The sequence below is a fragment of the Bufo gargarizans genome, chromosome 7 (assembly GCF_014858855.1).
Source record: "Bufo gargarizans isolate SCDJY-AF-19 chromosome 7, ASM1485885v1, whole genome shotgun sequence".
Lineage (NCBI taxonomy): Eukaryota > Metazoa > Chordata > Amphibia > Anura > Bufonidae > Bufo > Bufo gargarizans.
In genome coordinates this window covers 165,322,377-165,339,930 of record NC_058086.1, presented here as the reverse complement: position 1 = coordinate 165,339,930, position 17,554 = coordinate 165,322,377, and the positions used below count along the sequence as shown (strand labels likewise).

At 44.9% G+C, this 17,554-nt stretch overlaps 1 protein-coding gene across 2 annotated transcripts in view; it reads right to left on the bottom strand.

Annotated features, from left to right (window-relative positions):
• Positions 1-1,625: 1,625 nt before the first annotated feature.
• The window catches only part of MGLL (monoglyceride lipase), a 65,491-nt gene continuing 49,562 nt past the window's right edge, over positions 1,626-17,554 (bottom strand). The window contains exons 7-9 of one of the 2 annotated variants that reach the window (XM_044301109.1): positions 9,761-9,976; positions 3,935-4,081; positions 1,626-3,743 (exon numbers count right to left, since the gene is read on the bottom strand). In XM_044301109.1, coding sequence (XP_044157044.1) covers positions 3,935-4,081; positions 9,761-9,976 — 363 coding nt within the window. In that variant the 3' untranslated portion in view covers positions 1,626-3,743. Of the gene's footprint in view, positions 4,082-9,760; positions 9,977-17,554 lie in introns of both variants that reach the window. The other variant, XM_044301110.1, reaches the window with a different exon arrangement.

Below are 17,554 nucleotides of genomic sequence, written 5' to 3'. Positions count from 1 at the left end.
TATTCCATCAGAACCTAGACCGGTTACACCTCACGGCCTGGATGTTGAGGGAAGCAGATTAGAAGAAGAGGGCCTACCAGCTTCGGTCATTGACACACTAATGAATTCCCGCAAGCGTTCTACCAACGTGAAATATGCCAAAGTATTGGGAAAATTCCGGTCTTGGTTGTCTGGGAAAGGATATGCGGAAATAACCATCTCCAGTATTCTTCAGTTCCTTCAAGAAGGATTTGATATGGGCTTGAAGCCGAATACCTTAAAATCCCAGATGACTGCCATTAATATCTTGACAGAGAATAAATATCTATTCCATCCTTTGATAGTCAAATTCTTCAAGGCCTTGAAGAAGCTAAGTCCGGTGATTCACGAACCCTTTCCTGTGTGGGACTTATCCCTAGTACTAAGGGGACTCACAAAACCACCTTTTGAACCGATGGAACAGGTGGACATCAGATATCTCTCCTGCAAAGTTCTGTTTCTTGTAGCCATTACTTCGGCGAAAAGATTGGGGGAACTACGAGCGTTATCTTCCAGACATCCATATATACGAATCCTTCCCGATGGGATATTGATTAGAACCATACCTTCCTTTCAACCAAAGGTTCCTTCCACTATGAATATTAATAGGGAAACCTTCTTGCCTACATTTTTTCCAAATCCGGCTGATGAAGAACAGGAGCAGGTACATATGCTGGATGTAAAGAGAGCAGTGGAAACATATTTGCGAAGAACGGAAGAGTTCCGGTTAGACGAAAGTCTTTTTTTGCTTTATTCTGGACCGAGAAGGGGGCGAACGCCATCCAAAGATTCTCTCGCCCGGTGGATAAAGAACACCATCACAGAAACCTACTTGTTAGAGGGGGAAACTCCACCACTTTCCATCAAGGCTCATTCCACAAGATCGACAGCAGCCTCTTGGGCGGAATATGGGCAGGTGTCTATACAAGAGATCTGCAGCGCAGCCTCCTGGTCCACTCCTTCCACCTTCGCAAAGCATTATCGCCTCGACATCGAGTCCAGGAGCTCAGCCTTTGGCACAGGCATTCTAAGTTCAGCTTCAGTATAATCCCCCCCTTTGGAATCTATAAAAATCCCATTCTGTGCTGCCGAGGACGATAAGGGAAAGTAGAAAATTGGTACCTGGAATTTTACTTTCCTTGAGTCCGAAGGCAGCACAGGCGTACCCTCCCTAATAAATTGTATTTTTTGTTCTGCAACTGTGTGGATCTATTTTTTAATACAAGGGGCAGTTGCATTCACCAGACCTTTATAGGTGTACTGATTAGGTGATTGACTAATTGTTTGATTGTTTAAATCTAGGTGGGCGGTCCTGGGAAACTAAAGAGGTCAACGTTAACCCCATTCTGTGCTGCCTTCGGACTCAAGGAAAGTAAAATTCCAGGTACCAATTTTCTACTATACAGGAGATGCCCAGGTTATACCAGCTGTACATATATAATTATATACAGGAGATGCCCAGGTTATACCAGCATGCTCCATATCACTATATACAAGAAGATGTATAACTTATACCAGCTGTACATATATAACTATATACAGGAGATACCCAGGTTATACCAGCATGGTCCATACTAGTAAGTATAAGGAGATGATTAGAGATCAGGTCAGCTCTAACAGTCAGAATTTATTTAGACAGTGTTGCTTCCATGTTACATGTATAAAAAAATGACATACATTGTGCCTTTTTTTGTTACAAAGTGCAATAACGGTTATAGAAATCTCCGGGTTGCAGAACAGACCATTATGGAGACGGGTTTATTAACTTTTCAAAACAGAGTTCAAAATGTCCACCCCTTTCCTATGCATAAATGGTTCAGACTGATTATTGTAATGTTCAGTGTTCTCTCTGTGTGTTTGCAGCTGGGGGGGGGGGGGGACTACAAGTCCCAATGGAGTCTTCTATGCTTTAACTTCCAGAGAATGCTGGGACTTGTAGTCCTCCTTAGTTAAAGGATCATCCTAGACATTGTAGTTTTGCAGGATTACAATCAGGACAGGTTCTACACCAATCTGGCAATAAAGGGAATGTGCTCATGTCAGGGCTGTGGAGCTGAACCAGTGTTCCCGTGATCCCAGATAATTCGGGAGGGAACATTTGGCATCACAGAAGTTTACGGCACTAGGTTCTACTGGATTATTAAGACTAGTCTTGGAATGTATCAATGCATCTTAAAGGGGCAGCTGAATTTTTTTGTTACCCATAATATTGATTGAATAACGTTGCATGTACTCCACTCACAGCTAAAGCTGCATTCAAAATTTGGCTGACTACCTCTGAGATGCAGTGCATTGTGGGGATGATTTATTTCTACCTCGTAGCAAAAAACACTACATGCTACACCATAGTAGGCTGGCATCCATGACGTACAAAAGGAAATTGGCAGCTTTGGATGTGAATGGAGCTCAAATATAGCTCTTAAAACTCTGTATCTCTACCCTTGAAAACCATTGTGATTTTTCCCCCCACTCTAAATAGGTTGATTACCTTTATAATATACATTTAGAGGGGCCTAGTTCTTCATAATTCTTGTCCCTATTACATGGCCTTAACATTAAATGCCTAAATTCAGTCTTTCTTGCAGCCACCACTAGAGGGAGCTTATGAGCTTACTGCAGACTGGTTATACATTGGAATCAATCATGTATCTGTACACAGTGAGCTCCCCCTAGTGGTGGCAGCTGGAATTTCATATGCGTGAAGGGAAGCAAGCAGAAAAAAAAAAAAGCACCAACCCCTATTAAATATTTAGAATTAGTATTGGTGTTACATTAATGGTAGGCATTCACATGAAGGGGGTTGATTTATATATATATTTTTTTGGCCTGATAAGATCATGGGTAGTTTAGGTAACTAACTATTTTGAGTGACAACCTCAGGGGTGTAGCTATAATGGGTGCAGATGTAGTAGTCGGACCCTGATACCTTTGGGAGGACCAATGGCCACACAAGAAAACATCAGTATAACAAATGGCCTATGGTAGGTGAGGGCCCTGTTACGGATATTACATAGGGGTCTCTGGACCGCTTCAAAGTCTTGTGGTGTCACATAGAGAAGAGCTGCTGGCGGGTATGAGCTATGGATCTGGGTTATTTGCTACAATATGGGGAAAATGCTGAACATTTTTGTTTTTCCCCTGCCAGAGTTTTTGTGATACATTTCACCTCCGGGAACACCCAACACACATCGCCCCACGAACATGAGTGGACAGAGGAGACGTTACGTATCGTTAATGGACAGCAGGCAAAAAGGCCATAAGTTTACATTTCTAGAATGTAAAAAATAATCTAAAAAAAACTACTGGAACCATCCGGCAGTAAATATATTAACATATTAAATATTGTATTATATCATGTGTAATAAAATCTATTAAAACCGGGGCCAAGGAAGGGGTATTTACAGAGGATCCTTCAGGTACGGGGCAGGATACTCCCTCCCAAAACCACCAAGTCGGAACATATTGCTTAGTGTTTGCCGGAGAAGAGCGCAGAAGGCTTGTATTCTCGAAGGGTCTAGTTTTCGATGTCCGCGATAAGCTAGAATGAATCCTTCATCCACAGGAACGCTGTAGGAACTTGTAAAATTATTGCTGAGAACGTTAATGCCCAAATCCTTCTTAGACAAGTCTTCACCCATGGGTCCTTGAGAAAATCGAAGCTTTTTTTGTGCTTTCTTCTAGAGTATTAAGGAAGTTTCCCAGAAGTTCCTTCATCTGGAGGAGATCTGTTGGAGGACATTAGGAAAGAGTCATGATTGGGCTCGTTTGGGAAGAAGTGAGAAGGTCGGAGATTTGCTTGGGAAGTAGGATGGGTCAAACTTGGGCTGAGGGAAGGTTAGCAGGAAGGAGACCATACCGGCTGGAGGCTTATCCCGAAGGAAGCTTGACTTGAGTGATGCATTCTGGGAGGACGTACCTAAGTACTGTGAGTAGGCGATGTATTGGATGGAGCAGCTCCCGTGCCTTCTAACCTTTGAAGGATCCACCTCTCGATTTCTTGGAACACAGAACCAGTCACCTCGGGCAGTTCTTTGTGCAAAGCGTGAAATCCTTTGTCGTAGATCTGCGGAAGGAACAGACATATTTCATATTCTCACGGCTGCGTATCTAACATAAACTCCTTCTTTCCAGAACCACCGCCCAAATGTAGACCATTGACCCTATCACCCCCATTGTTATGTAGGTTACAGTTGATAGCAGATAAGGGGGAACCTGAGACTGCTTATGATGAGATGTTCTTGATTTATTAACCCTCTTAGTTGGCAAATGCAAATAAATATGGCCAATATTGGTGTATTAAATAATCCTTTCTCAAAGGGTTGCTCCCTCATCAGCTCAGGACATAAGTTCAACCAAGGGATTGGTAGGGACGCTTCTGGAGACTGAACTTTTTTGGGTGGGTAGGTAGTCTATCCTGTCAGATCATGATGGTAAAAAGTACTTATCTGAAAGAAAATTCCAACTTTCTACGTGAAACATGGATCGCCTTTGTGCTTTGATTTCCATACTTGGTACTTATTCTGAGTTACATGATTTTTCTATTCACATCCAAAGCTCAATTCTGGATTCCCTTTTACTATAGAATGATGCATTGTGGGAAGTCAGATGACCGCCGCACACTTAGCGCTGACTTTAGTCAGTAGCAGCCAGCAGATTCACTACCGTCTATTCAGTTGTGATTGGAGAAAAAAGCCGAATTTATCCCAGAATTATCAGCTGATCTATTGCAAATGTCTTAAAGGGGTTTTCTGAATGTTGACCAATGAATGTGAGGTCACTGGCCTAGGAAGACGTTGCGGAAGGGGCTCCTCAAACAGCTGATCGGCGGCGGTGCCGGGAGTTGGGCTCCCACCAATCAGATACTGATGACCTATCCTGGGGATAGTAAGAATAGTAGATGTAGAGCAGCACCCACGGACCATCAAACGACCACACCGGAATGCATTAGCCAAACCACGGCCGCAAATCCTCAGCAGCCCACCGTATAGTAGCCGAAACGTTGCTGTTTATTTTTATGGCACACTTTCTGTGAAGTCTGTCCAATAAAGAAGTCGGTGGAGATGCTGACGTTACCTGTTTGTTTGCACTATCCTTGGACAACGCCTTTAAGTTGGTCATACCCTATCAGCCAAACAACAGTTATTCCTCCCGAATCCCCCTTCCGTATACACATGCATGCTCAGCTTAGAGGAGTTTGCTTATGTTACCAATAGGGAATAAGCCGCTGCCAGAATCCTCTGTTGCTGGCGTAACTTGAGAACAAAGCAAATTCATATCAATCCTTTGTTTCCCCCGAAATCTGCTGTCTGATGAAAGTCAGGACACCCCTATATGCATTAGATGGTCACCCGGTCCCACGATCGTCTACTGTGTATGGCTTTAGTCTGTCTCTGTAAGGTAGGTGTCTTCCCTTGCTTTGTGTTTGCCTCAGCATTAGCATTCATCATTGCTCTATGCACGATGCATTATTAACATCGCACAGACTGCTTTCAGAGTTTAGATTTTGGCTGAAGGTCAAACCCTGAGCTCCTGGAGCCACTCCAGCATCTGGAATCTCTCAGAGAACTACATGAATCCATCGTGCAAGGTGCTGAGGACTCTTGTAGCTTCAGATTCCCAGATGACTCAAGTGTTCATAGTCCTATATCTTCCCCCTAAATTATCCAACAAGGAAATTGTCATCCAGCTTTCCTGGAGTCCTGAATGGCACCGGGCACCAAGCACAGCCAAACCATGATGCATCCCCTGCTGGTGGTGCAGGAAACTGCAACTTTGTTCCTTTCACTAGAATGGGCCAATTCTGCTACAATATCCCGCACTATCGTGCTACAATGTATCCAAGCTAGACAATCCTCTGTGAGCTATAAAACAGCCCGGACAACAGACAGATACAATTTACATTCAACGATACATTGTAGCAAATTATCAGGAAATTAGATGCTGTCTAGATTGTATCCAATTGTAGCAAATTTTCAGCTGCGAGAATGATCAGGTTTGTATAGATTTTCAGGCTTCGGATGTAAACCTGTTTCCATTCCCACCTATCAAGCAGTGATCTCGAGAATAGTAAGGAAATTAAAACAGTATATTAGAATAAATTATCAACCTTTGCATTATGCAAGGACTAAAGGTTATTAACATAAGGCCTCATGCACACGACCGTTGTTTTATTCCGTGTCCGTTGTTCCGTTTTTCGTGATTTTCTGCGGACCCATTGACTTTCAATGGGTCCATTGAAAACTCGGCTAATGCACTGTTTGTCATCCGCGTCCGTGATCCGTGGTTCCAGTCCGTCAAAAAAATTTAACCTGTCCTATTTTTTTCATGGAAAACGGTTCGCGGACCCATTCAAGTCAATGGGACCGTGAAAAAACGCGGAGGCACACAAGATTGTCATCCGCGTCAGTTTTTTTCCTATCATTTGCATGGCAAACTTGACTTTGATTTTTTTTTTTACTTTCCTTCATGTCTGGAGATCCTCCAAAAATAAAGGAAGACACACGGAAACAAAAAACGGAAATGGATCACGGAACAACGGAACCCCATTTTGCGGAACGGAACACAACAACGGTCGTGTGCATGAGGCCTAAGACTGGACAAAACCTTCAACTTCAGTAGAAAAAAAAATCACTTAAAGGGCCCTATTGGTACATGTTGCAGTTTCAGAGAGACCCCTTAAAATTAGCCGTAGCCAGGGGTGTACCACCAATGAGGCGAGGTGAGGCGATTGCCTCAGGCAGCGGAAGGGGGATTATCTGTTTCTGCGGTATAGTATTGGGCAGCGCAGTGGGCACAGTATGTGGCGCTGTATGACCCTGTATGTTTTGTAGCTCTGTATGTAATGTTTTCCAAGTATGTCTTTAACAGTAGGGCTGGAGGGAAGGGGTTAGGTTAAGAAATTGGCATTGGGGGTTTGGGGGGCTGTTTCAGTTTTCGCCTCAGGCAGCAGAAAGGCTAGGTGCACCCCTGGCCATAGCCTTTGCACTGGAGCACCATGGGCACTGAACTCTATAGATGGAGATGGACTGATGATAACAGTCCATTAGATCAGTGTTTCCCAACCAGTGTGCCTCCAGCTGTTGAAAAACTACAACTCCCAGCCTTTGATTGTGCGGGCATGCTGGGAGCATAGGCGTGCGCACGGGGTGTGCCGGGTGTGCCTGGGCACACCCTAATCATCACCTCCTCGCTGCACTGCCATCTGCCAACTCCTGATGCGATCCTTCACTAGTGGTCTGAAGCCTATGAGACAGTAGAGCGCTAGAATGGATTTGCTCTAGGGAGGTATGATGTCGGGAAAGAGGCGGAGTCTCGTCATACAGGGGGCGGGGCCTCAAGATATGCAGGATATTGGAGAGAGGAGCAGAAGCCATAGGTAAGTCTGTGGAGGAGAAGAGTGACTGTTATATGGACTTGGGGGGCTTTTTGCAGGGGCTGAAGGGAGGAGGAATAATCATTGTACACTGGAGACTGTTAGAGGGGTCTGAAGAGAGGGGGGTGAAGTGATATTATTTACATGGGACTGTATGCTGGAGAGGCTAAAGGCAGAGAGAGTGATGTATTTTACATGGGACTGTATGCTGGAGGGGCTAAAGGCAGAGAGAGTGATGTATTTTACACGAGACTGTATGCTGGAGGGGCTGAAGGCCGGGGGAGGTTTGTATTTTACATGGGACTGTATTTTGGAGGGGCTGAAGGCGGGCGTGATGTATTTTACATGGGACTGTATGCTGAAGGAGCTCAAGGCAGGCAGTGAAGAGAGGAAGGGTGATATTATTTACATGGGACTGTATGTTGGAGGGGCTGAAGGCAAGGAGTGATGTATTTTACATGGGACTGTATGCTGGAGGGGCTGAAGAGCGCCATAATTATTACTATTCGGGTCCATTCACACGTCCGTAGTGTTTTGCGGATCCGCAATACACTCGGCCGGCACCCCCATAGAACAGCCTATTTTTGTCCACAGCTGCGGACAAGAATAGCACATGTTCTATTTTTTTCCAGAGCCACGGACCGGAAGTTCGGCAGGCCGCTCCGGAAATGCGGATGCGAAGAGCACACTGTGTGCTTTCCGCATCCATTCCGTCCCCATAGAGAATGCATGGGCCCGCACCCATTCCACACAATTGCGGAATGGATGCAGACACATTTTGCGGACGTTTGAATGGAGCCTAATACAGAGGGCGCCATTATAATATTAAAGGGAACCTGTCCCCAGGATTTTGTGCATAGAGCTGGGGACATGGGCTGCTAGATGGCCACTAGCACATCCGCAATACCCAGTCCCCAGAGCTCTCTGCGCTTTTATTGTGTTAAAAAACTGTTTTGATCCATGTGCAAATGACCTGATATGAGTCCTGTATCCGGAGATAAGTCAAGCGGAAAGGAGCCCAGCACCGCTCCGCGTCCTCCGAATCTCCTCCTTGCTGGCTGACGTCACAGAGCTGGAGCGCCGAAATCTCGCGAATAATAATAACACAGAGGGGCCAGTATATATTATAATTACACAGAGGGCATTATACTTCTGGGCACTACGGGTGGAGGGGAGGTCTGTTATCTGAGGATGATAGTAAAGTGAGGAATCTAACCATTTTTCTGTGAAACTCTGCAGAGTCGCGGCTGAAAGAAGGTATCATGGCGGTCTTATGTCTGAATGAAGACGTTGAGGAAGGTCTACATGACAGGAGATGTCACTGGATGTAACAGGTATGTGCTGCTGTACTCTACTGTATAGTGTGTACCATTATATGTAATGCCCATCCACATATCTGTTTACGGGGGGGGGGGGGGGTATAGGATTTGGCCCACACTGCCGAAGCCTGCCCCCCGACTTCAGGTCACACTGTACGTGTTCTGAATTCTGGGGCCTCACACCCATCTACTACATTATCTGTGCTCACAGAGTTACCACTGTGTTATCTGTGGTATTACATAGGACTGCAGGTGACATCTGCTACATTATCTGTACTCAGTTATCACTTTGTTATCTGTGGTGTTTCATAGGACTGTAGGTGACAGGTACTGCATTATTTGTAAAAAGGGGCGTGTTCACAGGTTGGGGGGGGGGGGGCAATACTTGGCTTGCCCCGGGCGCTGGCAACCCACGCTACGCCACTGGAACTCTGCCCTGTATGTTCCCTGCTGCTTGCTAGCCCTCCTCAATTACACCTCTGTATAATGTACCCTGATACCCCTCAGTTATATGATACCGTAAAACTGAGGGGTATCAGGGTAAATTACAGGGGGTAATATAACTGAAGGATCAGGGTAAATTATACAGGGGGTAAAACTAAGGGGTCTTAGGGGTACATTATTATACAGGGGTAATATAACTGAGGAGGGCTATCTCAGGCGACATGATTAAGGGGTAATATAACTTATATAATATAAGTTATATTACCCCTGTATAATGTCCCTGATAGCCCTCCTCAGTTATATTACTCCTGTATAATTTACTCTGATAGCCCTTAGTTATATTACCCCTGTATAATAATATACCCTGATACCCCTTAGTGTATTTGTGTGTGTGTGTGTATATATACATACATACATACACACGCGCGCGCGGCGTGTGTTTGTGCTTTAGGGTGCACACCCTAATGCAATAGGCTGCGCACGCCTATGGCTGGGAGTTGTAGTTTTGCAACAGCTGGAGGCGCACTGGTTGGGAAACACTGCATTAGATGCACCGGTCCCTATCGCTTTTGCTCCAGGAGACCCGGTGGTAAAATAATTTCCTTACCTTTAGTGTTTTGTCCTCGCTGGGTACAGTGTCCATCATGAGCTGGGAGCCCCGAATGTCACACAGCTTGTCCGCCGTGCCATGGAAAAGTAGCAGGGGCAGCTTGAAATGAGGAAGAGCTTTCTCCACCAGCGCTGTGGCATTGAGGAGCTGAACCCCAAAACAAACCTTCATTCCTCCATGGTAAACCAAAGGGTCGGTGGCATAGGACTCCACCTAGAGGAAGAAACGGGCAGGGAAAATCTGATTACTGAAGCCAGCCGAGCGGTCGTGTCAGACAAGTTGCTATGGATACAGCCAGCGTGTCCTAGGACATTCAGATCTTTAGACAATTGTTACCTTGGCACTGAACTGATTGCAAAGAAGGGGAAAGGAGATCTGCCAGTCTTTGCCATATTAATCAGATTTATGTGGAAACTGACTAGTGCATATCAATATAATCGTCATTGCGGGCCCGTACTGGTCACCACTCTGCTTTCCCAGACTCCTGAGTAATAAAGCTGCTTATTACATACTCTGCTCTAGTACTATTAGAGAGACTCGCCATTCAGGACTTGGGGGGGCGGGGGGGGGGGCGGGGGGCTGGTGAACCTTATTGCTGTTATGGATCTGATAACATCAGTGAGGCACCCTGTGCCCCCCGCCTCACTACCATACTGATCAGAAAGTGTCCTCATGGTCACGTTGGACACAATTCAGACTCGGCCACAGATGGGTGCAGTGTTTCAGTGCAGGGGAGAGCGGGACACAGCGAACACAGTAACAGCTGTCACCCTCCGTTAGATGCGGCTGTCAGAAATGACTCCTCCAGAATCTCAGACAGCTGAAAGTGACCCGAGCCTCCGAGACAGACGGAAGAGACTTCAAGGCCTGAAACCTAATAAAATACCCAGGAGAAATCCTGGGAATTAGCAGCAGGCACTCCGACTTTATTTGCTCTCTCAACCCTTTTGACTTTGGAACTCTTTGTATTTGCCACAGTCCTGGATAGTTCATGAATTGTCTTCATGCTGCTGTATCTAAACCTATGCAGAGTGTATCTAAGCTCATTACCTATTGTCTGTTCACTTGTGGATCTGTGTCTTTCATGTGTGATACTGTCAGCTGAGCACCTGTATCTAAGGGTCCTTTCACACTAGTGTTAGAGGAATCCGGCAGGCAGTTACGTTGCCGGAACTGACTGCCGGACCCGGAAATCCGTGTGCAAACGGATACCATTTGTTTCCGGATCCGTTTGACAAATGCATTGAAATACCAGATTCGTCTCTCCGGTGTCATCCGGAAAAAACAGATCCGGTATTTTATTTTATTTTTTACATTTGTAAGTGACTGCGCATGCGCAGACCGGAAAACCGGATACGTTTTTTTTCTGGAAAACTTGGTATCAGATCCAGCGTTAATACATTTCAATGGAAAATAATGCCGGATCCGGCATTTCGGCAAGTGTTCTGGAATTTTGGCCGGAGAAAATACTGCAGCATGCAGCGGTATTTTCTCCGGCCAAATACCGTAAAAGTGACTGAACTGAAGACATCCTGATGCATACTGAACTGATTGCTTTCCATTCAGAATGCATTAGGACAAAACTGAAGCGTTTTTTTCCAGTATTGAGCCCCTACTCGCTAGTGTGAAAGTACTCTTAGTCTTATAATCTGCGGAAATCAAAGCATATCATGTCTGATACTGTCTGGTGAGCGGTGTATCTAAGCCCATCATATGTGATACTGTTTGGTGTGCTACTGTATCTAAGCCAAAAATATGTGGTACTGCTGAGCCACTGTATTTAATCCTATCATTGTGATACTGTCTCCTGAGCTTCCGTATCTAAGGCTAGTTTCACACTGGTGCTAGACATCTCCTGCTGAAGATTTCTAGATCAGGCATTGCCAGATGCTACCTAATACCCGCCAGCCCTGTTAGCTGTAACGGGGACCGGCCGAGATCTGGACACCACCTGGCGAATATGACCTGGCTTGCAATGAAGTGTCAGAGGTGAAAAAATCTTTTATCACACTTGGTAATGACGTACAGGATTTTGCATCCACCATTTCATTTTCTGAAGTTCTGCCTGTGCATAATGTTCAGAATGATAGGCAGAGGCGCATAAAGGAGTTAAACATATGGCTTGGTAAATGGTGTCAAGAGCAAGGATTTGGCTTTGTTTCTCATGATAGCTCTACTTGGAATAGAAAGGAACTGTACAAAAAAGATGGTTTGCATCTTTCTCTCAAAGGAACAAATGTACTTAGTGAACAACTCCAAGAATTTGCGAAAGAGTATTTAAACTAGGAAGGGGGGGGCAAAAGAGTGAAAATAAAAGAGTCCAATTGCCCCCCGAAACAAAAACAATGCCAGAACAGGTCAGAAGCACAGAGGTTAAGAAATGATAAGCTCAGAGTCCTGTCTACAAATGCTCGCAGTTTAGGTAAAAAAATCAATGAACTTGGGTCAATAATGGCATCTGAGAATGTAGATTTAGTGGCTGTTACGGAGACATGGTTTAATGAAAGAAATGACCGGGACATAACCATACCAGGGTACTCTTTATACAGAAGAGACAGAGAAGGCAAGAAAGGAGGAGGAGTGGCCCTGTATGTGAAAGATAGCAATACAAGTTGGTGAGGCCAACATAGAGTCAGTTTGGGTTACGTTGCAGTTTGCTAATCATGCAGTAACTCGTGTAGGTGTGATATATAGACCACCTGGTCAAGTTAAAGAACTAGATAATCTACTAGTTGAAGAAATAGCTAAAATGACAATGAAAGGAGAAGTTATCATTATGGGAGATTTCAATCTTCCAGATATAAACTGGAAAACCAAAATAGCAAGTTCTACCAGGAGTACAGATATTCTAAACTCCCTACTGGGGTTATCCCTACAACAAATGGTTGAGGAGCCAACCCGGAGGGAGGCCATTTTGGATTTGGTATTCACAAATGGGGATTCGGTATATGATGTCATTGTAGGCGAAACCTTGGGATCTAGTGATCACCAGTCAGTGTGGTTTAATATAAGAACTGTGAAAGAGTCCCACCACACAAAAACAAAAGTTTTAGATTTTAGAAAAACAGACTTTTCAAAAATGAAATTAGTCATAAATGAGTCCTTATCAGACTGGAACGGATTACATGGAGTCCAGGAGAAATGGGACTACTTAAAAGGTGCATTATTGAAGGCAACAGAAAATTGCATTAGACTTGTCAGTAAAAGCAAAAAAGGAAGAGACCACTGTGGTACTCAGCAGAAGTGGCCCAAATCATTAAAAATAAAAAGCTAGCATTTTGTAATTATAAAAAAAAACAGAGCAATGAAGATAAGGAAATCTACAAGATTAGGCAGAAAGAGGCCAAGCAAGTTATAAGAACTTCTAAAGCTCAGGCAGAAGAAAAACTAGCTCAGTCTATGAAAAAAGGGGATAAGACATTCTTCAGATATATAAATGAAAAAAGGAAATTAAAACAAGGAATAACTAAATAAAAAAAAAAGGACGGGAGGTATGTAGAAGAGAATAAAGGGCTAGCCGACTGCCTTAATGAATACTTCTGTTCAGTTTTTACAAAAAAAAAAGGAGAAGGACCTCCACTAGAAAGGATGACTATTAAATTGTTTGATGCATGTGTCTTTAAAGAGGAAGATGTTCTAAGTTTGCTGTCTAAAGTGAAGACAAATAAGTCACAGGGGCCTGATGAGATACGCCCAAAATTATTAAAAGAGCTTAGTGGTGAGCTGGCAAAACAGATTTATTTAACCAATCATTAGTAACAGGAGTCGTCCCGGAAGATTGGAAATTGGCAAATGTCGTGCCCATTCACAAGAAAGGTAGTAGGGAGGAATCGAGCAACTATAGACCAGTGAGTCTGACATCAATAGTAGGCAAATTAATGGAAACCCTATTAAAGGATAGGATTGTGGAACATCTAAAATCCCATGGATTGCAAGATGAAAAACAACATGGGTTTACTTCAGGGAGATCATGTCAAACAAATCTTATAGATTTTTTTGACTGGGTGACTAAAATAATAGACGGTGGAGGTGCAGTAGACATCGCTTATCTAGATTTTAGTAAGGCTTTTGACACTGTCCCACATAGAAGACTTATCAATAAAGTGCAGTCATTGAGCATGGACTCCCATATTGTTGAGTGGATTAGGCAGTGGCTGAGTGACAGACAACAGAGGGTTGTAGTCAATGGAGAACATTCAAAACAAGGTCATGTTACCAGTGGGATTCCACAGGGATCTGTACTGGGACCAATTTTGTTTAATATCTTCATAAGTGATATTGCAAAAGGCCTCGATGGTAAGGTTTGTCTTTTTGCTGATGACACAAAGATGTGTAACAGGGTTGATGTTCCTGGAGGGAAACGCCAAATGGAAAAGGATTTAGGAAAACTAGAAGAATGGTCAGAACTCTGGCAACTGAAATGTAATGTGGATAAGTGCAAGATAATGCACCTGGGGCGTAAAAACCCAAGGGCAGAATATAGAATATTTGACACAGTCCTGACCTCAGTATCTGAGGAAAGGGATTTAGGAGTAATTATTTCAGAAGACTTAAAGGTGGGAAGACAATGTAATAGAGCAGCAGGAAATGCCAGCAGAATGCTTGGATGTATAGGGAGAGGTATAAGCAGTAGAAAGAGTGAAGTGCTTATGCCGCTGTACAGAACACTGGTGAGACCTCATTTAGAGTATTGTGCCAGTACTGGAGACCATATCTCCAGAAGGATATAGATACTCTAGAGCACGGGTGTCAAACACAAGGCCCGCGGGCCGAATCCGGCCCGCCAGACCTTGTCATGTGGCCCGCGTAGCCGCCGCCGGCCTTCACCTTTTTATTATCATTATCACTTACACCCGATACAGGAGCCGGGAGGATCAGCTGTGAGGGAGGCGGTACTTACATCTACAATCGCTCGCCGAGAGGAGGGAGGAGGCAGGCTGGGAGGATGGGCGCTGGCAGTGTGAGTCATACGTCACGCGCCTGCGCCGCCCACTTTATGAATGAAGCAGGCGGCGTGGGCGCATGTTGTATGACTCACACTGCCAGCGCCTGTCCTCCCGGCCTGCCTCCTCCCTCCTCTCGGCGAGCGCTCGTAGATGTAAGTACCGCCTCCCTCACAGCTGATCCTCCCGGCTCCTGTATCGAGTGTAAGTGATAATGATAATAAAAAGGTGAAGGCTGGTGATTGTGAAACTTGAAAGGGGGGAAAGACCGTATGTGAATGGCTACTGGGCTGGCGCTGCTGAAAGGGGTTAATTATAACTACTGTGGGAGCAAAGGGGGTAATAATTAGCTACACTGAAGAGGGGACTGAAAGGGGTTAATAAATACTGTGAATGGGGGACTGCTGAAAAAGGGGTTAATAACTACTGTGAAGCCCCTTCACAGTAGTTAACCCCTTTCAGCAGTCTTCACAGTATTTATTAAACTCAGCAGTCCCCCTTCAGTGAAGGGGGAACTGCTGGGGTTAATAACTACTGTGAAGGGGGACTGCTGAAAGGGGGAAATAACTATGAAGAGGGGGCTGCTGAAAGGGGTTAATAACTACTGTGAAGGGGGACTGCTGAAAGGGGGAAATAACTATGAAGAGGGGGCTGCTGAAAGGGGTTAATAACTACTGTGAAGGGGGCTGCTGAAAGGGGTTAATAACTACTATGAAGGGGGCTGCTGAAAGGGGTTAATAACTACTGTGAAGGGGGCTGCTGAAAGGGGTTAATAACTACTGTGAAGGGGGACTGCTGAAAGGGGGAAATAACTATGAAGAGGGGGCTGCTGAAAGGGGTTAATAACTACTGTGAAGGGGGACTGCTGAAAGGGGGAAATAACTATGAAGAGGGGGCTGCTGAAAGGGGTTAATAACTACTGTGAAGGGGGCTGCTGAAAGGGGTTAATAACTACTGTGAAGGGGGCTGCTGAAAGGGGTTAATAACTACTGTGAAGGGGGCTGCTGAAAGGGGTTAATAACTACTGTGAAGCCCCTTCACAGTAGTTATTAATCTCTTTCAGCAGTCCCTCCTTAACAGTATTTATTAACCCCTTTCAGTCCCCTCTTCAGTGTAGTTATTTATTCCCTCTTTTGCTCCCACAGTAGTTATAATTAACCCCTTTCAGCAGTCCCAGCAGGGGACTGCTAAAAGGGGTTAATAACTACTAGGGGGGGGGGGGCTTGGGGGGTGACACCATTTTCTACTGCACCGGGTGACACCAGCCCTAGCAACGCCACTGTCAGCGCTCCTTATGCGATTATATACATATGGTAACCATTAACTATTAGAGATACGATTATACAGTGAGTGGACACATAGTCCTACAGATACAACCGGCCCTTTGAGGGTGACCAAACTGCTGATGCGGCCCCCGATGCATTTGAGTTTGACACCCCTGCTCTAGAGAGAGCTCAGAGAAGAGCTACTAATCTAGTACATGGATTGCAGGATAAAACTTACCAGGAAAGGTTAAAGGACCTTAACATGTAGAGCTTGGAAGAAAGACGAGACAGAGGGGATATGATAGAAACTGCTAAATACATAAAGGGAATCAACTCGGTAACGGAGGAGAGAAGATTTAAAAGAAGAAAAACTGCTACAAGAGGACAGTGTTAAATTAGAGGGGCAAAGGTTTAAAAGTAATATAAGGAAGTACTACTTTACTGAGAGAGTAGTGGATGCATGGAATAGCCTTCCTGCAGAAGTGGTAGCTGCAAATACAGTGAAGGAGTTTAAGCATGCATGGGATAGGCATAAGGCTATCCTTCATATAAGATAGGGCCGGGGCTATTCATAGGATTCAGATATATTGGGCAGACTAGATGGGCCAAATGGTTCTTATCTGCCGACACATTCTATGTTTCTATGACGAGAATCGGCCGGACAAAAACTGCAGCTCACAGCGGTTTCCATCCAGACGTTTCTTGGCATATTTGCTGGATTGTGGCCGAATCTTCGCTGGTCCCCATTACAGTTAATGGGGCCTGATAGCAACGCGGTAGCTTCCGGCAGTATCGGAAGGCAGAGTCATCCAGCAGGTTATTCTCTGCCAGGACAGCCAGTTGGCATGAAACTAGCCTAAGCCCATCATCTGTGATACAGTGCTGTGTATCTAATCATGTGTGATACTGCTGAGCCACTTCATCTAAGCTTATCACTACACCCCCCATCATGAAACGTTACTGGCGTCTAAGGGTGTGCGACAATGATGAGGGTTCCCCACATCTACGCTGATATCCTGAGACCCTCCATAATGAGCGTCCAGCCGAGATCTGAGGAAGGAGCCAGCCTGTAAAATATAGATGAGGATGTATAATTCACAGCCCGGTGACCTTTTTAACCCCTTGTATCACCGGCTGCAGCAGAATATAGGATAGGCTGCTAAATTGTAGCTCGTGTCCCAATCAATTAACTCTGTAAGCGCCTCATCGGTGATCTTCATACGTCTTACCTGCGCTGATACATTGTAGCAAACTAAGGACAGGAGATCTACTGGATACAACTGTAGCAACCCTACTTCTGTACAGTCTTTGATGACCACTAGATGGGGACTCCTCTCCGTCTAGGTCAGGCATCCTCAAACTGCGACCCTCCAGCTGTTGCAAAACTACAACTCCCAGCATGCCCGAACAGCCTACAGGTATCAGCCTACAGCAAGGCATTGTGGGAGTTGTAGTTTTACAACATCTGGAGGGCCGCTGTTTGAGGATGCCTGCTCTAGGTCTTGGGTATAATTTGCAGGGAAATTTGGGGTTCTTATCTCTGCTATGGAACAATTTATCCCTGCATTGTCTGGAGGCGCGGT